Below are 13,086 nucleotides of genomic sequence, written 5' to 3'. Positions count from 1 at the left end.
TGTAAAAGCATCATAAGGTAGACATGATAAAGTAACATCTCTGTGTTGCCACAGGTAAGCTTGTGGGATCCAGGGTGCCGTCCACTCCAGGATCCCTCCAACGCTCCCGCAGTGACATTGACGTAAACGCTGCCTCCAGTGCCAAGTCTCGTCTGTCCACTGTTCCCGCCTCCTCGCCGTTCAGCTCTGCAGCCGCTCTTCCACCAGGATCCTACGCCTCTTTAGGTAACTGATCACTCTTCTCCTTCTAACCCGGTCAAACCAAAGAGGAAGACCACTTTCTGGTATTCAGCACAAGTTGCTCACACTCTTATTTCTCAAAATGAAACATTCTGGTCTCCATAAACGTCCGCGAGGACAGATGGCTCCCCAGTAACAAACCATAAGATTCACCCAGTGAACAAACAACACGGTCTGGTTGCAGCCATGAATCCCTTTAATCATACTCAACAGAGGAAGTCTCGCACATCCTTTGTTTAAGTTTGCAGAGTGAAGGAGTGGAGGGGAGTCTTCTATATAATCAGTAAGCAAGCCTTCAGAGCCTTTTATTATTTTATTCAATATCATACAATTGAGATGCATTGATTGCAGTTAGGTCTGACCTGCTGATTCTGAAACTGGCCAGTACAGTTTTTCATTACACGACTTCAGTTTCATCATAAAACACTGATTATTTTTGTCACGTGTTACAGAGCTGCACCACATTTCAGAAGCCTCTGTCTGTGAACATAGCTTTCTTGTACTAATAAAAATGATCTGCCTCGTATCACTCACTCTGATTCTGTGATTACACCTTCAAAAAACACTAGATATTTTGTAACAAATCCTGAACTACAGTCATTTTTAAATTTAATGTACAGTTAATGCCATTCACCTGACCGGTACTTGGATTTCTGGACAGGTGAGCAGCAAGGCTATAGATTTGTCTGAGGCTGATCAATCAGGTCATCTCTGTTTTACTGTTAGAAGGGTTAAATGAGGACAACGCTGTTTTCCCTAGAAGAAGGTGACCCCTCTGACCCCATAATTTCCACCCGTCGTTGGGTGAATATGACACCAGTCGGATTTCCTGGGCGCCATGATGTTTAGAAGAGCAGCTCAAGTAGCTGAGGGGCAAACTGAGCTTCTTCCATGTTACAGTAAGAACTACTAAAGCGGCAGTTTAGAAAAAGTCCCAAATAAACAGATTAGTCTTCTGTCATCTTGAGCTATTGAAGCATTTCTCCTGTAATCAGTGGCTTTTATGGAGCTGCCCGGGAATATTAATAACTGCTGATGTTGCCATTAGACTGTTCTGTCAACAGGAACTGTTTAAATCCTCCACTGACACTTTACACAAATTGACTGGTTGAGGCTGAGTGGCCCCCTGCTGTGATGACCGCCTCTTTAAGCTAATGCGAGTAGTTTAAGCCACTCCCTCCCAATAGATGAGATATTTTCTGTAATCTTTTCCCCATGCACAAACTTCTCTCCCTGCTTTGTTCTCGTCCAATGAGTCCCTATGGCTCCATAATGACCCTAACTAATTACGATGAGGCCCCTTGCTCACCCACTCACGCCTGTTGCTGCTTCAATTGCTACTAATGACTTCCTCTGTGCCTCTCCTCCCACTCTCTGCTGCACCGCCTTTCTTAAATGCCCCATAGATGGCACTCCTGGTAAAAGCGATGGTAAGGACTGTGTGTATGAGTGTTTCTCTTTTGTCAGATGTCACAATGTTTACATTTCCTCTTCATCTGTGCTCTCTTTTCCTCTCTTTATCCCTTCTAAGTAGTCTTCAGTTTTGTGGACCTCTGCATGGACTGTCTGCATGGATTTCCTCCTTCTGACTGTAACCCTAACAAACGGGTCACTGCATGAAAAATCAATCAGCGGCTACCACCTGACTCCCTCAGAATCAGCTCACATTTTTCTACAATAACTTCACCACGCTAAATTTTACCTCCATACTTTGAATATTCTCAGCGTTACAGACCATCAGAGTACATAAGTAAAATTGGAGCTTACTTGTGTGGAAAATCTTATATTTGTGAAGTTATGAGGAATCAAAAATGCACTTTGAGGGTCAGTAACTGAGAAAATAGTCATAGTATGAATGCTTCACTCAGTATACCGAAGTTAATGTACAAAAAAAAAATCTGTTGATTTTGAGGCTTCAGGTCTTTTCTGATGTGGTTGATTTTATATGGAATGACCCAAATGTATCCATCAGCTGTCTAATTTGAACAGCAGTTGAATCCGCTGTTACTGTATCATACTCTACAGAAAAGGTTCACATGGTGCACTGCAGGGTGGCATGCACTAAATGGGTCCACAGTTTGATTTCCCTGTCATGTGAAATACTGATAATCTTCAGTGTTGCTACCTCCAGTGCCACTCATAGGTTTGGGGTCTCTTTGAAGTGTCCTTGTGTTGTTTAACGCTAATGAAAAAAGACACAAACATTCACAGTAATGGGAATAAGACACAAGGCACACATCTGATCACACTTGAAGTTTTCAGGTAACTTTATCAAGACGCATCTGCAGACTGTATACAAGTGTAACACAGACACAAACTAATTGGTGCTCAATAATATCCAGATAAAGTCCCAGAATTTTCAGATGTCTTGTTTTAGTCAGACACTTCCATTTAAAAAAAAAAAAAAAAAAATCAGGCACACCCCTAATAATGCAAACATTAAGCCTTAATACAGTTTAAACAGGTAAGTTTTTTAAAAAGGTGTCATTAAAGGGGAACTGCAGTTTAATTCTAATACTAGCGGACCTAGTTTTCGAGTTAAGGACACGCATTATCAACAGGCAGTAGCTTCAGGTAGTCAGTCAGTGTTACACCCATTTAAACTGTGTCACAGCTGTAATGATAAAAACCAAAACATGGCTGTAAACACCGGCTGCTCTGTAATGTCATGCCAAGTGTGAGACGTAATCAGAGCTGCAGTCAGTCTCTGCAGCCCTCGCTCTGCAGGTAGGAGAGCCAGTGAAGTTCTGTCACTGAGCCTGCAGCCGCAGGTGGAAGTGCACTAATGCTCACTGTACCAGCGGCGGTCTAGTATAATGTCTGAAACTGTGTAATAAAGAAGCTCAGCCTTCTTACATGGATCAAGAAATGCAAACTGTGAAAGGAAAGAACAGTCAGAAAAATCCACTGTGATTTTCCACAGAAAACCTGAGTGGTGTCATTAGTGTAGATGAGTTTGAATGGCCGATCAGATAAGGTTTTTTATGATCTGCTGTAAATCTCAATGAATATATGAAGAGATAACGCACACAGTCTAATCACTTCCTATATGCCTCAATGGGATTTATTTTTAGCATGCTGTATAATCCCTGTTATCATTGTCGCCGGTTTTCAGGTGCTATTCTTGACGTGTTGCATAAGAGCACACTTTAGATGTTCTTGCTGAGTTGGTTTTTGCCCATAACTTATCGTACAATCGTTCAGTGAACCTGCAGACTGGTTGGTTGCAGCTGTCTTCACTTTTATTGCACCTCGCACTTTATAACAGGGCTGTAGAAGTGAGAGGGTGAAAACCTTTATCGCAGAAATACATTTGTATCAAAAGCAAAAAGATCTCCAGAAGATAAAAAGTTAGGATAGAAAGATATTTTAGCTTTTCTTCCACAAATGCTCTGCAGGATGAATTTTCAGTTACCCTTTTAGCTTTCAGCAATGCAAATAATTTTTGTTGCATATCAGTTTGAATGTTTGTTTTGTCCCCAATTCCCAAGATCGTAGAGAGCTTTTGGGAAAATCCAGAGGTCACAGCTAGGGTTACTTATCATTGCTGAGGACTTAGACCTGAGAAGGTTATGATAATTAAAGCCTAACTGATTGTAACCTTTTAGCCTCCAGTTTATCAGTTCTTCTTGGTTGGAATTATGAAGGTTTATGATGTTGTCTAAACTCATAGTGCAGAATGCATTTTAATTATTGCGTAGAATATGTGATGTAACAATGTGTACATGTTGAAAATATCAGAGTATTCTTTACAGTTCTATAATCTTCTTCAGCCACAGAGCAGCTCTGAAAGATGTTCAGTGTTTGTTTATCTTTAAGTCTCGGTCAAAAAGTCTGAAGATATTTCTTGTGGTTTGCGTTAGGGTAAAAAGGAAATGGTTAGCTTTGCTTGCATATGTTAATCTGAGACTTTGTCAGGTAGGGACATTCAGCCTTGAGCCAAGCTTAGTGTTTTGGCCGAGGGGTGGATCTGACTGAGACACTTCATGCTGAGACAAGAGGAACATGTCAATCACAAGGTAGTCCTGGCTTAAAACATCTCATACTTTAAGGTCCTTTTTGACTCTAATGGGACGATAATTTCAAAAATGAACATCAGGTTTGATTCATCAAGACTTGAAATCAAAGACTGAGACCATAAACAACCATAGAGGAGAATCCAGGTTCAATGGACTCTAGAAACTCTAGAAACTCGAGAAAATACAACACGCACATTAAATTAAAACACCAATTATTGATTACCATACTCTGTCAAAGCTGCATTGTAGCTCGGTTGGCCTGCAGGGACAGATGACAGTGACAGCACTTCTTACCGTGAATGAAGGAAGCTTATTGTAATTACACAGAATGGTTTTGAATCCAAACTCTAGAACTGAAAAGTAATGCAAGGAATTACTAAACAGGCAAAGCAATTAACCTTTGACAATCACCACAATACACTCCAGTGACATGCAGCCATTCACCATGCACCCTAACCCTAACTGCTGAACACGTCATTTTCAAATCCAAGACACCCTTTGTCAGAGCAAAACTCAAAGCAACAAAGATACCCTACAATATTATAGAAATAAACTCAATAATCCATTGGTTCCTTATGAGAACCACAGGGCAACACTAAGACAGCAGGTAGACATTCAGCAGAATGAGGCTCATGGACGATGACCATCTACTGATTGGGTGGGCGAGGGAACTTAGAGATCTTTCTTACTTCCCTTCTTTATATGTGAACACAGAGTTTAAGTTTACCTTAAAAAAATCACTTTTTAAGTTCATTTTTAATGAAACATTGGAATTATCTCAATGTGTGGTCTTTAAAAAGTCCTTTTCTGAATATCACGAGTTACAGATTCAGGAATGCCTTTCCTGTTTGGCGGGTCACAAGAAACACTGAGAACTATTTGTGAACACTAACAAAGCCAGGTTTGTCTGTTTCCCCTTCATGTTTTCAGAGCAGCTCTGTCCCCTCATCCAGGTCTGCTTCATTCTGTTTCCTCAGACTTCTTCTTCTCCAGCATCTCTGTCCAGGGCTGGGTTGAACCGCAGTCAGTCACTCCCATCTATTAAACCTTCTTTCCCCTCTTGCTCTTTCTCCCTTTTCTTTTCATCCAGGTCGCGTTCGCACAAGGAGACAGAGCTCAGGCAGCGTTGGCGGAGCCAGCTCTTCTTCAGTGGTGGACAGCAGGGGGCGAAGTCGGGCCAAAGTGGTCTCACAGTCCCAGCGTATGTATAGACACCTCATGCACGTGCTTAAACAGTGATGTTAGAGTGAAATGTGAACGTGAAGCTGTTTAACCGGCTTTTGCACATCCGGCTTTACAAAGCTGCAAAGCCTGCGCTGAACGTTCATTGTTGTGTGCTGCTTTAACATCCCCCTGACATGTCCTGCTGTTTCTTCTGTGCAGTCTTGTGTTTTTGTGCATGTGTGCCTCCATACATGCACGCTTTGTTGCTTTTGTGTGTGTGTGTTGTGTTATCTTTGTACGTTGCTTAAATCTGTGAACTCGCAGCTAACATGTCCACAGCCACCCAGAGTGCATGCTGGGAACAAATCAATGAACATAACCCCTTCTGTCTCATTCTGACCGATCTCGATCTCCACCCTGTCCTGCCTATCGCTTCCATCACCCAGGATCAAGATCAGCCAATCCCATCAGTGGTAAGGCCTCAGCTTCATCCAATCACAAGACAGATGCCTCACCTTTCATACCTGACTTATAGCACTGCGTTAAATCTTCACTGTATCCTCACTGTTTGGTCAGTAATATCAGTCAACCACCGTCTTTGCCCATCATAGTCTAAAACTGCACCAATTTAATTTTAGCGACTTGATGGATGGTTGGTTGAATAGATAGACTTTATTGATCCCACAAGGAAAATGATTGTGTTACAGCATTAGCCAGATAATGAATAAAATAGTACAGTCTGCAATGAATAAATAACATAGTTAATTGCATATTAAAGGCCTTATACTTTAAGAGAGAGTGCAAAAATGGTATATATACAGCAGTGATTTTAAAAAAGACAAAAATTTAAATTGAAGCTAGTTGAAGAAAAGTAAAAGTAAGACTCATCTGGTGCAAGAGAGTAGTGCAAATTGCATTAATAAGTGATACATTATAAATCTAAGAAACAGCTGCAAGACAGTAAATTTGATAGGTAAAATTGGTAAATTTTGGTAAACAAGCATTAAAAATTTACCCACAATGCACTTTTCTCCAGTGAATGATCAGAAAACTACCATACTTGTTTCATCTCCTCTATGTCGCAGACATTAAACTGCTGTCGTTTATTCAAACTATGATATTTCAAATACAAATGCAAATGGTGACATCGCCAACTGCAGCAGCGATTCAACGCAGTTCTATAAATTAAGTCCACTCTAAAGCTTTGCACGTAGTCTCGTTGTGTCACCGTACAGCATCTGCATGTTTCTCACACTTTCCAGCTATTGGGTATTTTGTGAGGTTTTGTTGGGTTTTTTCCCACTGTGGAAGGCATTGTGTGTTCCCATTTACTTTGAACAAGTGTCCCCCTTCCTTCACCCCACATGTCCAAGCTGTAAATTCTGTTTTTGATTGTTTAACCTTCAAGTGACCAAGTTACGCGTTTCTGTGTGCCACATATGTTTCCTTCCTACCTACTTTTCCAAGAATTTTCCTAGTTTTTAATAGGAATTGGTTCATGGTTTCTGTGAGGAAAGCTGTGTGAATTTTTTTTAAATCATTAATTTGTTGGTAATTATTCTATAGTTAGGCTTTTCATTTTCAGATATTTTTAGTGTTTCTCTAGAAAATCTGTGCAATCTTTCACTTCTAAAAAGCAAAAAAACCCAGACGTGTGGAAGAAACAAACAAACAGCCTGACATTTCTGTAACTGTGCACATTTACTCAGCATTATCTACAGCAGTGTTTCCCAACCTTTTGGAGCCACAGCACATATTTCACATTAGAAAAATCACATCGCACCACCAAACAAAAATGTCACAAAAAGCATATTGATCAGTTTTCCCCGAGCACCAGCTATAGCGAAAGTGGCTGGTCCCCAGTATACCTTTCTTCTGACCGGGTCAAAGGAGTTTGCAAAGAAAAGCGTCTGGACTTCTTTAAGTTGCTTGAAGACGTTTCACCTCTCATCCGAGAAGCTTCTTCAGTTCTAAGGTCAAATGGCCGAGAGTCCCAGATTTAAACCCAGTGGGAGTATCCCCCCAAGGAGGGACAAAGGACCCCCTGGTGATCCTCTAATCACATGCGCCAAGGTGTGAAAGCGGGTGTGGGACCTAATCAGCCAGGGTTTCGGGTGAGCTCATTGTGAAACCTGGCCCCACCTTGTCATGTGAATTCCTGAGGTCAGATGGCCCAGGATGTGAGTGGGCGTTAAGTCGTCTGGGGAGGGAACTCAAAACTGGATTATAGATGGCAGACAGTTGGTGTCGTAAACCACGGCCACTACTCATGCTAGGACTGGGTCGGAATTTTCTTTAGGTTGCAGGTCAGACTGACTACTTTTCAAATATTTATCTATTGCTATTACGCTCTGAGTTGTCTCACTCACAGCATGATTTCTTCTGCGTATTCTTCTGTTTTACTGGCAGTTGGCAACTCATTTAATTGGAGCAAGAAGTTGTACTGCCCCCTAGTGGAAGAGAATGTAATTGTTCTGTCCGTTACTCACGCTGGTCGCTTAGAGAACCAATCAGGTGAAACCAGATAATCATCCACGGCACACCTGATCATTTCTCACGGCACACCTATGTGCCGCAGCACAGTGTTTGGGAAACACTGCTCTACAGCAGCAGATTTCTTTATCATGTAGAACATTTAAGATGTGAGTTGAACTTGCACTTTTTAGTTTATATATATTAAGATATCTCAGAGATTAAATGTGTAGTTAAGCGTTTCTACACTGACAGACAGGAGAGTTTCACTGGTCTGGCCCACAGAGTCTCAAAGTTGATGCCACCATGTAAAACTGGTGGGCCACATCCCCGTGGAGTTTAACGTCCCTGTTTTAGATGGTCTGTCATATAACAAACAAAACAGTGAATGGGTGGGACAGACGGACAGATCCATTACAAAAATAAAATAAAAGCAAAGACAGAAAGTCTAAAATCTGATGGTCCCACTTGGCCGTTTTAGTGGCTAACACAGCTCGGTCACTTGATGGTTTACGACTGTAATTTACTTGTCTTTGAAGCTCTGTGTTGTCACTGTGATTCACCTTTAAAGATAAGTGATGGGTTTGTGCCTAAAATAGAAGAACACATCATAATCTGTCAGATTTATGGGCTGCAGTGTCCTCACAGGACTTCATCATCCCTCACTCATCCAAGCCACTATCTCGGCCACTTTTTTCCTGTTTGTCCTTTTTTATTTTTTATTTTTTTTGTCCTAACAGCCGGCAGTCGCTCCAGCTCTCCGGGTAAGCTACTCGGCCACAGCAGCTACGGACGGATCCCTCGAGCCACGGCATCAGCCTCCACCACTCCAGTGGACAAGCGCAGCAGGATCCCTCGCAGCCAGGGCTGCAGCCGGGAAACCAGCCCCAGCCGATTAGGCCTCGGTAAGGACCTGACTCCGGAGCGGCACACTCACTGCATTTACTATCTGTATGCGACAATAACATAGAAGCAAACTTAAAGCACCTTCAGAAACAGGAAAATGAGACCACAGTTATGATGAAAGTAGAATAAATAAATAAGAGAACCTACACATTAAAGAAAATGCAGTATGAAAAAGTGACAGTGGACATAAACAACGGGGAGTCTGTGCACTGAGACATACTGACGCACGTCTTTGCAAACTGAAGGAATCCACGTTTCAGTAATTAATAACAATTCATTACTGTTATACTATTCATTTATTTAGCATTTTTAAAATGCCTAGGCAAAGTTCTGTATATTCAATAAAAGAGCTCACCATCAGTAATAACGATACAATAAGGATAAACAGCTATTTAAAACGAGGCATTAAACTTCCATCAAAACATAGAACAATCAGAATAATATGACCTGTAAGTAAAAATAAATTAAAATTAAAAAATTTAAGTGAGGAAGAAAGTGGTAGAGGAGAAATAAAAACATATGAAAAATATATGTTTAAAAAAAAGTCTTAAGGAGAGATTTAAGGATAGATGTTCAGTCACAGGCACGTTGAAACCGGAACTAATGCCTGAAAAACGTGTTAATGATACGTGGCTTGTGTATCAAACCCTGAATATAAAGATTCTTATTAACTGAATTCTTACAAGTGATGATTTTTGAAATGGCTCCTGAAGCCAGCAGCAGTCTGTATTTATTCCATTAAACACGCTTTAGTCCTGACTTCTTTCTGCAGTTTTCTGATATTTGATGCATAAATAGGAATTGTAATTGCGCAGGGAATGAATTGCTTATTTAGTGTCAATATTAATATGACATAACTGCGCAGAAGAAAAACAAGAAGCTGGCCCAGATGTCACGCAGTGTTCCTTTGACTGGCTGCACGGCATTGACCCCTCAGGTGTGCTGATCACCATGTGGCACAGGAACACATGTACAGATAGCTGAAACTGGATTTTCCTATCTTTCTGATAAAAACATAAAGTCCTGTTTGTTTTGTGTGCTGTCCTTTGAAACATCTACATTTCCATGAGCGAGTTTATTGTCAGAGTGCAGATAATAAATCAGTGATACAGTAAATTGCGATATGATTCCCGTCCTTAAATAATCACTCCTCACAGGTGTGTTCTGACATACGATTTCTCACAACAGGGCCAAAAAATAATTGAAGTTAGAGCTTTTTTTTGTTTTTTATTGAAATATTTGGTTTGAACTTGTATTTGTTAAACTTTTGAGAAAAATTACAAAAGATGCTGCAGCCTGTGTGCAGATTACTTGGTGGTGTTAACGAAAGACCTCCACTATAAAAGAAAGATGGAAACCAAAACTGAGCGCACCACTACAAAACAAACCCAAACAAATCTGTTTATCTCAGTTATGTTGGCAGCCACATGCACTTCTGGATCATTTCCAGCATGGCTGCTTTTTGGTTTTTTTGTTTTGTTTTTTTAGATATCTCTGTACAAGGTCTGTTATGTCCTCCTACGCTTGCGCCTCTGATGTGCTGGATCTCTTCCAGTGTCCCTAGAAGGTGATCCTTCCACTTGATTTTAATTTACATACAATACATGGATGAAGCCACAGAAAGCCAAGTCTGGCAAGTAGTGCAGGTGGTGAGTGAAGGTTACGTCGCTGTGGGCAAAAGAACGTGTTTTTAGTCCAGGTCTGATGGTTTCCTCTGAATATTCCTTCTCAGACAATACAGTTAAAGTTCACAGTCTGACCTTGGGAGACAAATTCAACCCAAAGAATATTTGGGGATGCAAGCATGCTCCTGGTCTCGCATCTCACCTGATGTGCTGTCTTTTGGTTTGGAGACTGTGGATGAAAATCCAGAATAAAAATCTAAAATCTGATCAGTCCTACCCGCAGACACAGCTCTCATCACCAGAAACATCTTCTCTGTGAAGTTTAGGTCAGTTTAAAAAGGCAGTGTAAGTGTTCAGAACAGAACTCTAAAGATAGCAGAGCTGCTGGAAGTATTGTGGACGTTCCCAAGAAGATGATCTTGTTTTATTTTCATTGATTTCATGGTTCAGCACCTTAAGAATTCCTGTGCACCACACCTCTCCTCTCTGGCTGCCCTGCTGTAGGGCCAGGCACAGTCATGACTTTTCAGACTTACAGGTCCAAACTCTCATTGGTCTGTTTTTTCATGAAGCTCTTTAACCCTCGATCAGTTGCGGGTTACCTGATGAAAGACTATAAGTCAAAAACTGTTTGTTTTTTCTGATAAATTTGGTTTCTTGTCAAGTGTTTTTTTGTGTTTGTGTTTATAGATTTGATTTGAGATGGGAAAGAGGTCTTTTATTTTCTTCACTTGCTCATTTAAAATGCTGAATTTTCCTTTTTTGTATTTTTTCTTCTTTACAAACTCGGGAATCCTGCTTTTTTTGACCTGTTTCTCACAAGTTAACAGTTTGAAGCCTGGGCTCGTGTTTGGATCTAACCTTTCCTGGCCATGTGCTGTATGACTGACTCTCACTCACCACTACTCCTGTTTGTCATTTTCTTTACTCTCACCATTTTCCTTCTGTATCTGCTTTTTTTTAAAAATTAATCTCTCGTAGTATCTCTATATTAGGTTAAGAGTTTGACTCTATTGATTGGTTTATGAATCAGTTGATTTTCTGTGCTGTCCTTTACACTGTTCTGCCAAAACTCATAAACATGGGCTGCCCAGAAATCTCCTGTCCCCAGTGACCATACACTTAATCTCTTCATGGAAAACCAGAGTTACTCACTTATTGTTCAACCACTTAAAACAGTTCATGTTGTTGGCTATCACATGCTCCAGGACCCTCATCCGAGGCTTCATGCTTCCAGTATTCTTCTCTCTCTATGTCTTCCTCTGTCCGAGCCTCATTCCGACCTTTTCTCCTATGGATGCACACTGACATTCCCACCTAACTTGTTGTCCTAACAGCCAGCCTGTGTGGTAAACCTCTTCTTCCTGCTGCTCTCCCCTACCGCACGCTAGCCCGGAGCCGCATTCCCCGTCCCAGCATGAGTCAAGGTTGCAGTCGCGACACCAGTCGTGAGAGCAGCCGTGACACCAGCCCCGCTCGGGGCTTCACTCCTCTGGGTGAGTAACTTCAAGCTCACGGCTGTCTGGACTCTCTCCTAGTGAGCTTACCAACTGACCAAAATGTACCTGATGCTTAAACGAGCCTCCTGCTCCAGTCTTCTGTCTGGTCTCTGTAGCATTTGAAATCTCTGCATGCCTTCCTATGTGCATGAACTGTGTCTGCTCTGTTTTTCTCTTCTTAATTTGATTGTTTTCCTATATAAGAGATTTACCTCAGTGTTTCTGTGCTGGGCTTTTTTTAAGAGGGATTCCTGTAATTGAAATATTTGTAAGTGAAATCATGTGCAGATGAAGGACTTTTTAATCTATCTGCAGAATTTTTTTAAATCTAAGCATAAACAAAGTAATAAAAATTACTTCTGGGAGAAGCAGTAACCAATCGTTGTCTAGACCCTCCTCCAGTTCTTCCTGGATAAGGACAGCAAGATTTTCCTAATCCAAACTAAAGACATATCTCTCTAGCACATCCTGGGTCTTCTTTCCAGGAGCCACAGATCTACTCTGAGCTCCTCCAGAATGACTGGCCTCGTCATCCTATTCTTAAGGCCACCAGTACACCCACTACATTGGTCACATTGCACGCAACCAGTGATGTATTCACACAGCCACATCTATTTATGCTCACTGTTACAGCACAGGTAGCTGCTGCAATATTCTCCTGAACAATCAGAGTTTTTTCCACACACTTCATTTTTTCAAACTTAATCTCTGAACTTCTGTACTGATACATCATTAAAACAGTCATGAACACCAACATGTTCGTAGACTCGTGTCTTCAACCCAGCTGCAGTGGCACAACGCGTAGAATTACAGAAATCAAGAGGCGTGACGTCAAATTTGTTGTAAAGAGGCATTCACCAGATGGTGGTAAAATGGTGCCCAGAGGCCTCAGCTACCATATGAAGATCATTCTCAACACTTTTATGCATGATCGTTTTCGCTGAGTTATTACCCCTAATTCACGGTCACAGATTAGGGTATGAACATAGCTTGACCAGCTTCACCTTCATGCTCAGCTGTCTCTTCAACACAACAGCTGGACACAGCATCCACATCCTCGCAGATGTTCTCTGTCTTCCCTCACATGTGAAAAAGACCTGGAGATGTTTGAACACTTGCATAAGTGGGCAAACCATCCTCACCTCAGATTCAAAGTGTTTT

The 13,086-nt window shown here is 41.3% G+C and overlaps 1 protein-coding gene across 19 annotated transcripts in view; it reads left to right on the top strand.

Annotated features, from left to right (window-relative positions):
* clasp1a (cytoplasmic linker associated protein 1a) overlaps positions 1-13,086 on the top strand; it is a 99,063-nt gene that overhangs the window by 59,307 nt on the left and 26,670 nt on the right. For 7 of the 19 annotated variants that reach the window (XM_039599624.1, XM_039599619.1, XM_039599627.1 and 4 more), the window contains exons 19-24: positions 55-225; positions 1,647-1,670; positions 5,350-5,460; positions 5,870-5,896; positions 8,636-8,800; positions 11,764-11,922. In XM_039599624.1, coding sequence (XP_039455558.1) covers positions 55-225; positions 1,647-1,670; positions 5,350-5,460; positions 5,870-5,896; positions 8,636-8,800; positions 11,764-11,922 — 657 coding nt within the window. The remainder of the gene's footprint in view (positions 1-54; positions 226-1,646; positions 1,671-5,349; positions 5,461-5,869; positions 5,897-8,635; positions 8,801-11,763; positions 11,923-13,086) is intronic. The other 12 variants (XM_039599632.1, XM_039599628.1, XM_031735119.2 and 9 more) reach the window with 7 other exon arrangements.

This window comes from Oreochromis aureus, linkage group 16, assembly GCF_013358895.1.
Source record: "Oreochromis aureus strain Israel breed Guangdong linkage group 16, ZZ_aureus, whole genome shotgun sequence".
Taxonomy (NCBI): Eukaryota; Metazoa; Chordata; class Actinopteri; order Cichliformes; family Cichlidae; genus Oreochromis; species Oreochromis aureus.
Note: the sequence above shows the minus strand (reverse complement) of the source record. Positions and strands in the feature narration are given on the sequence as shown.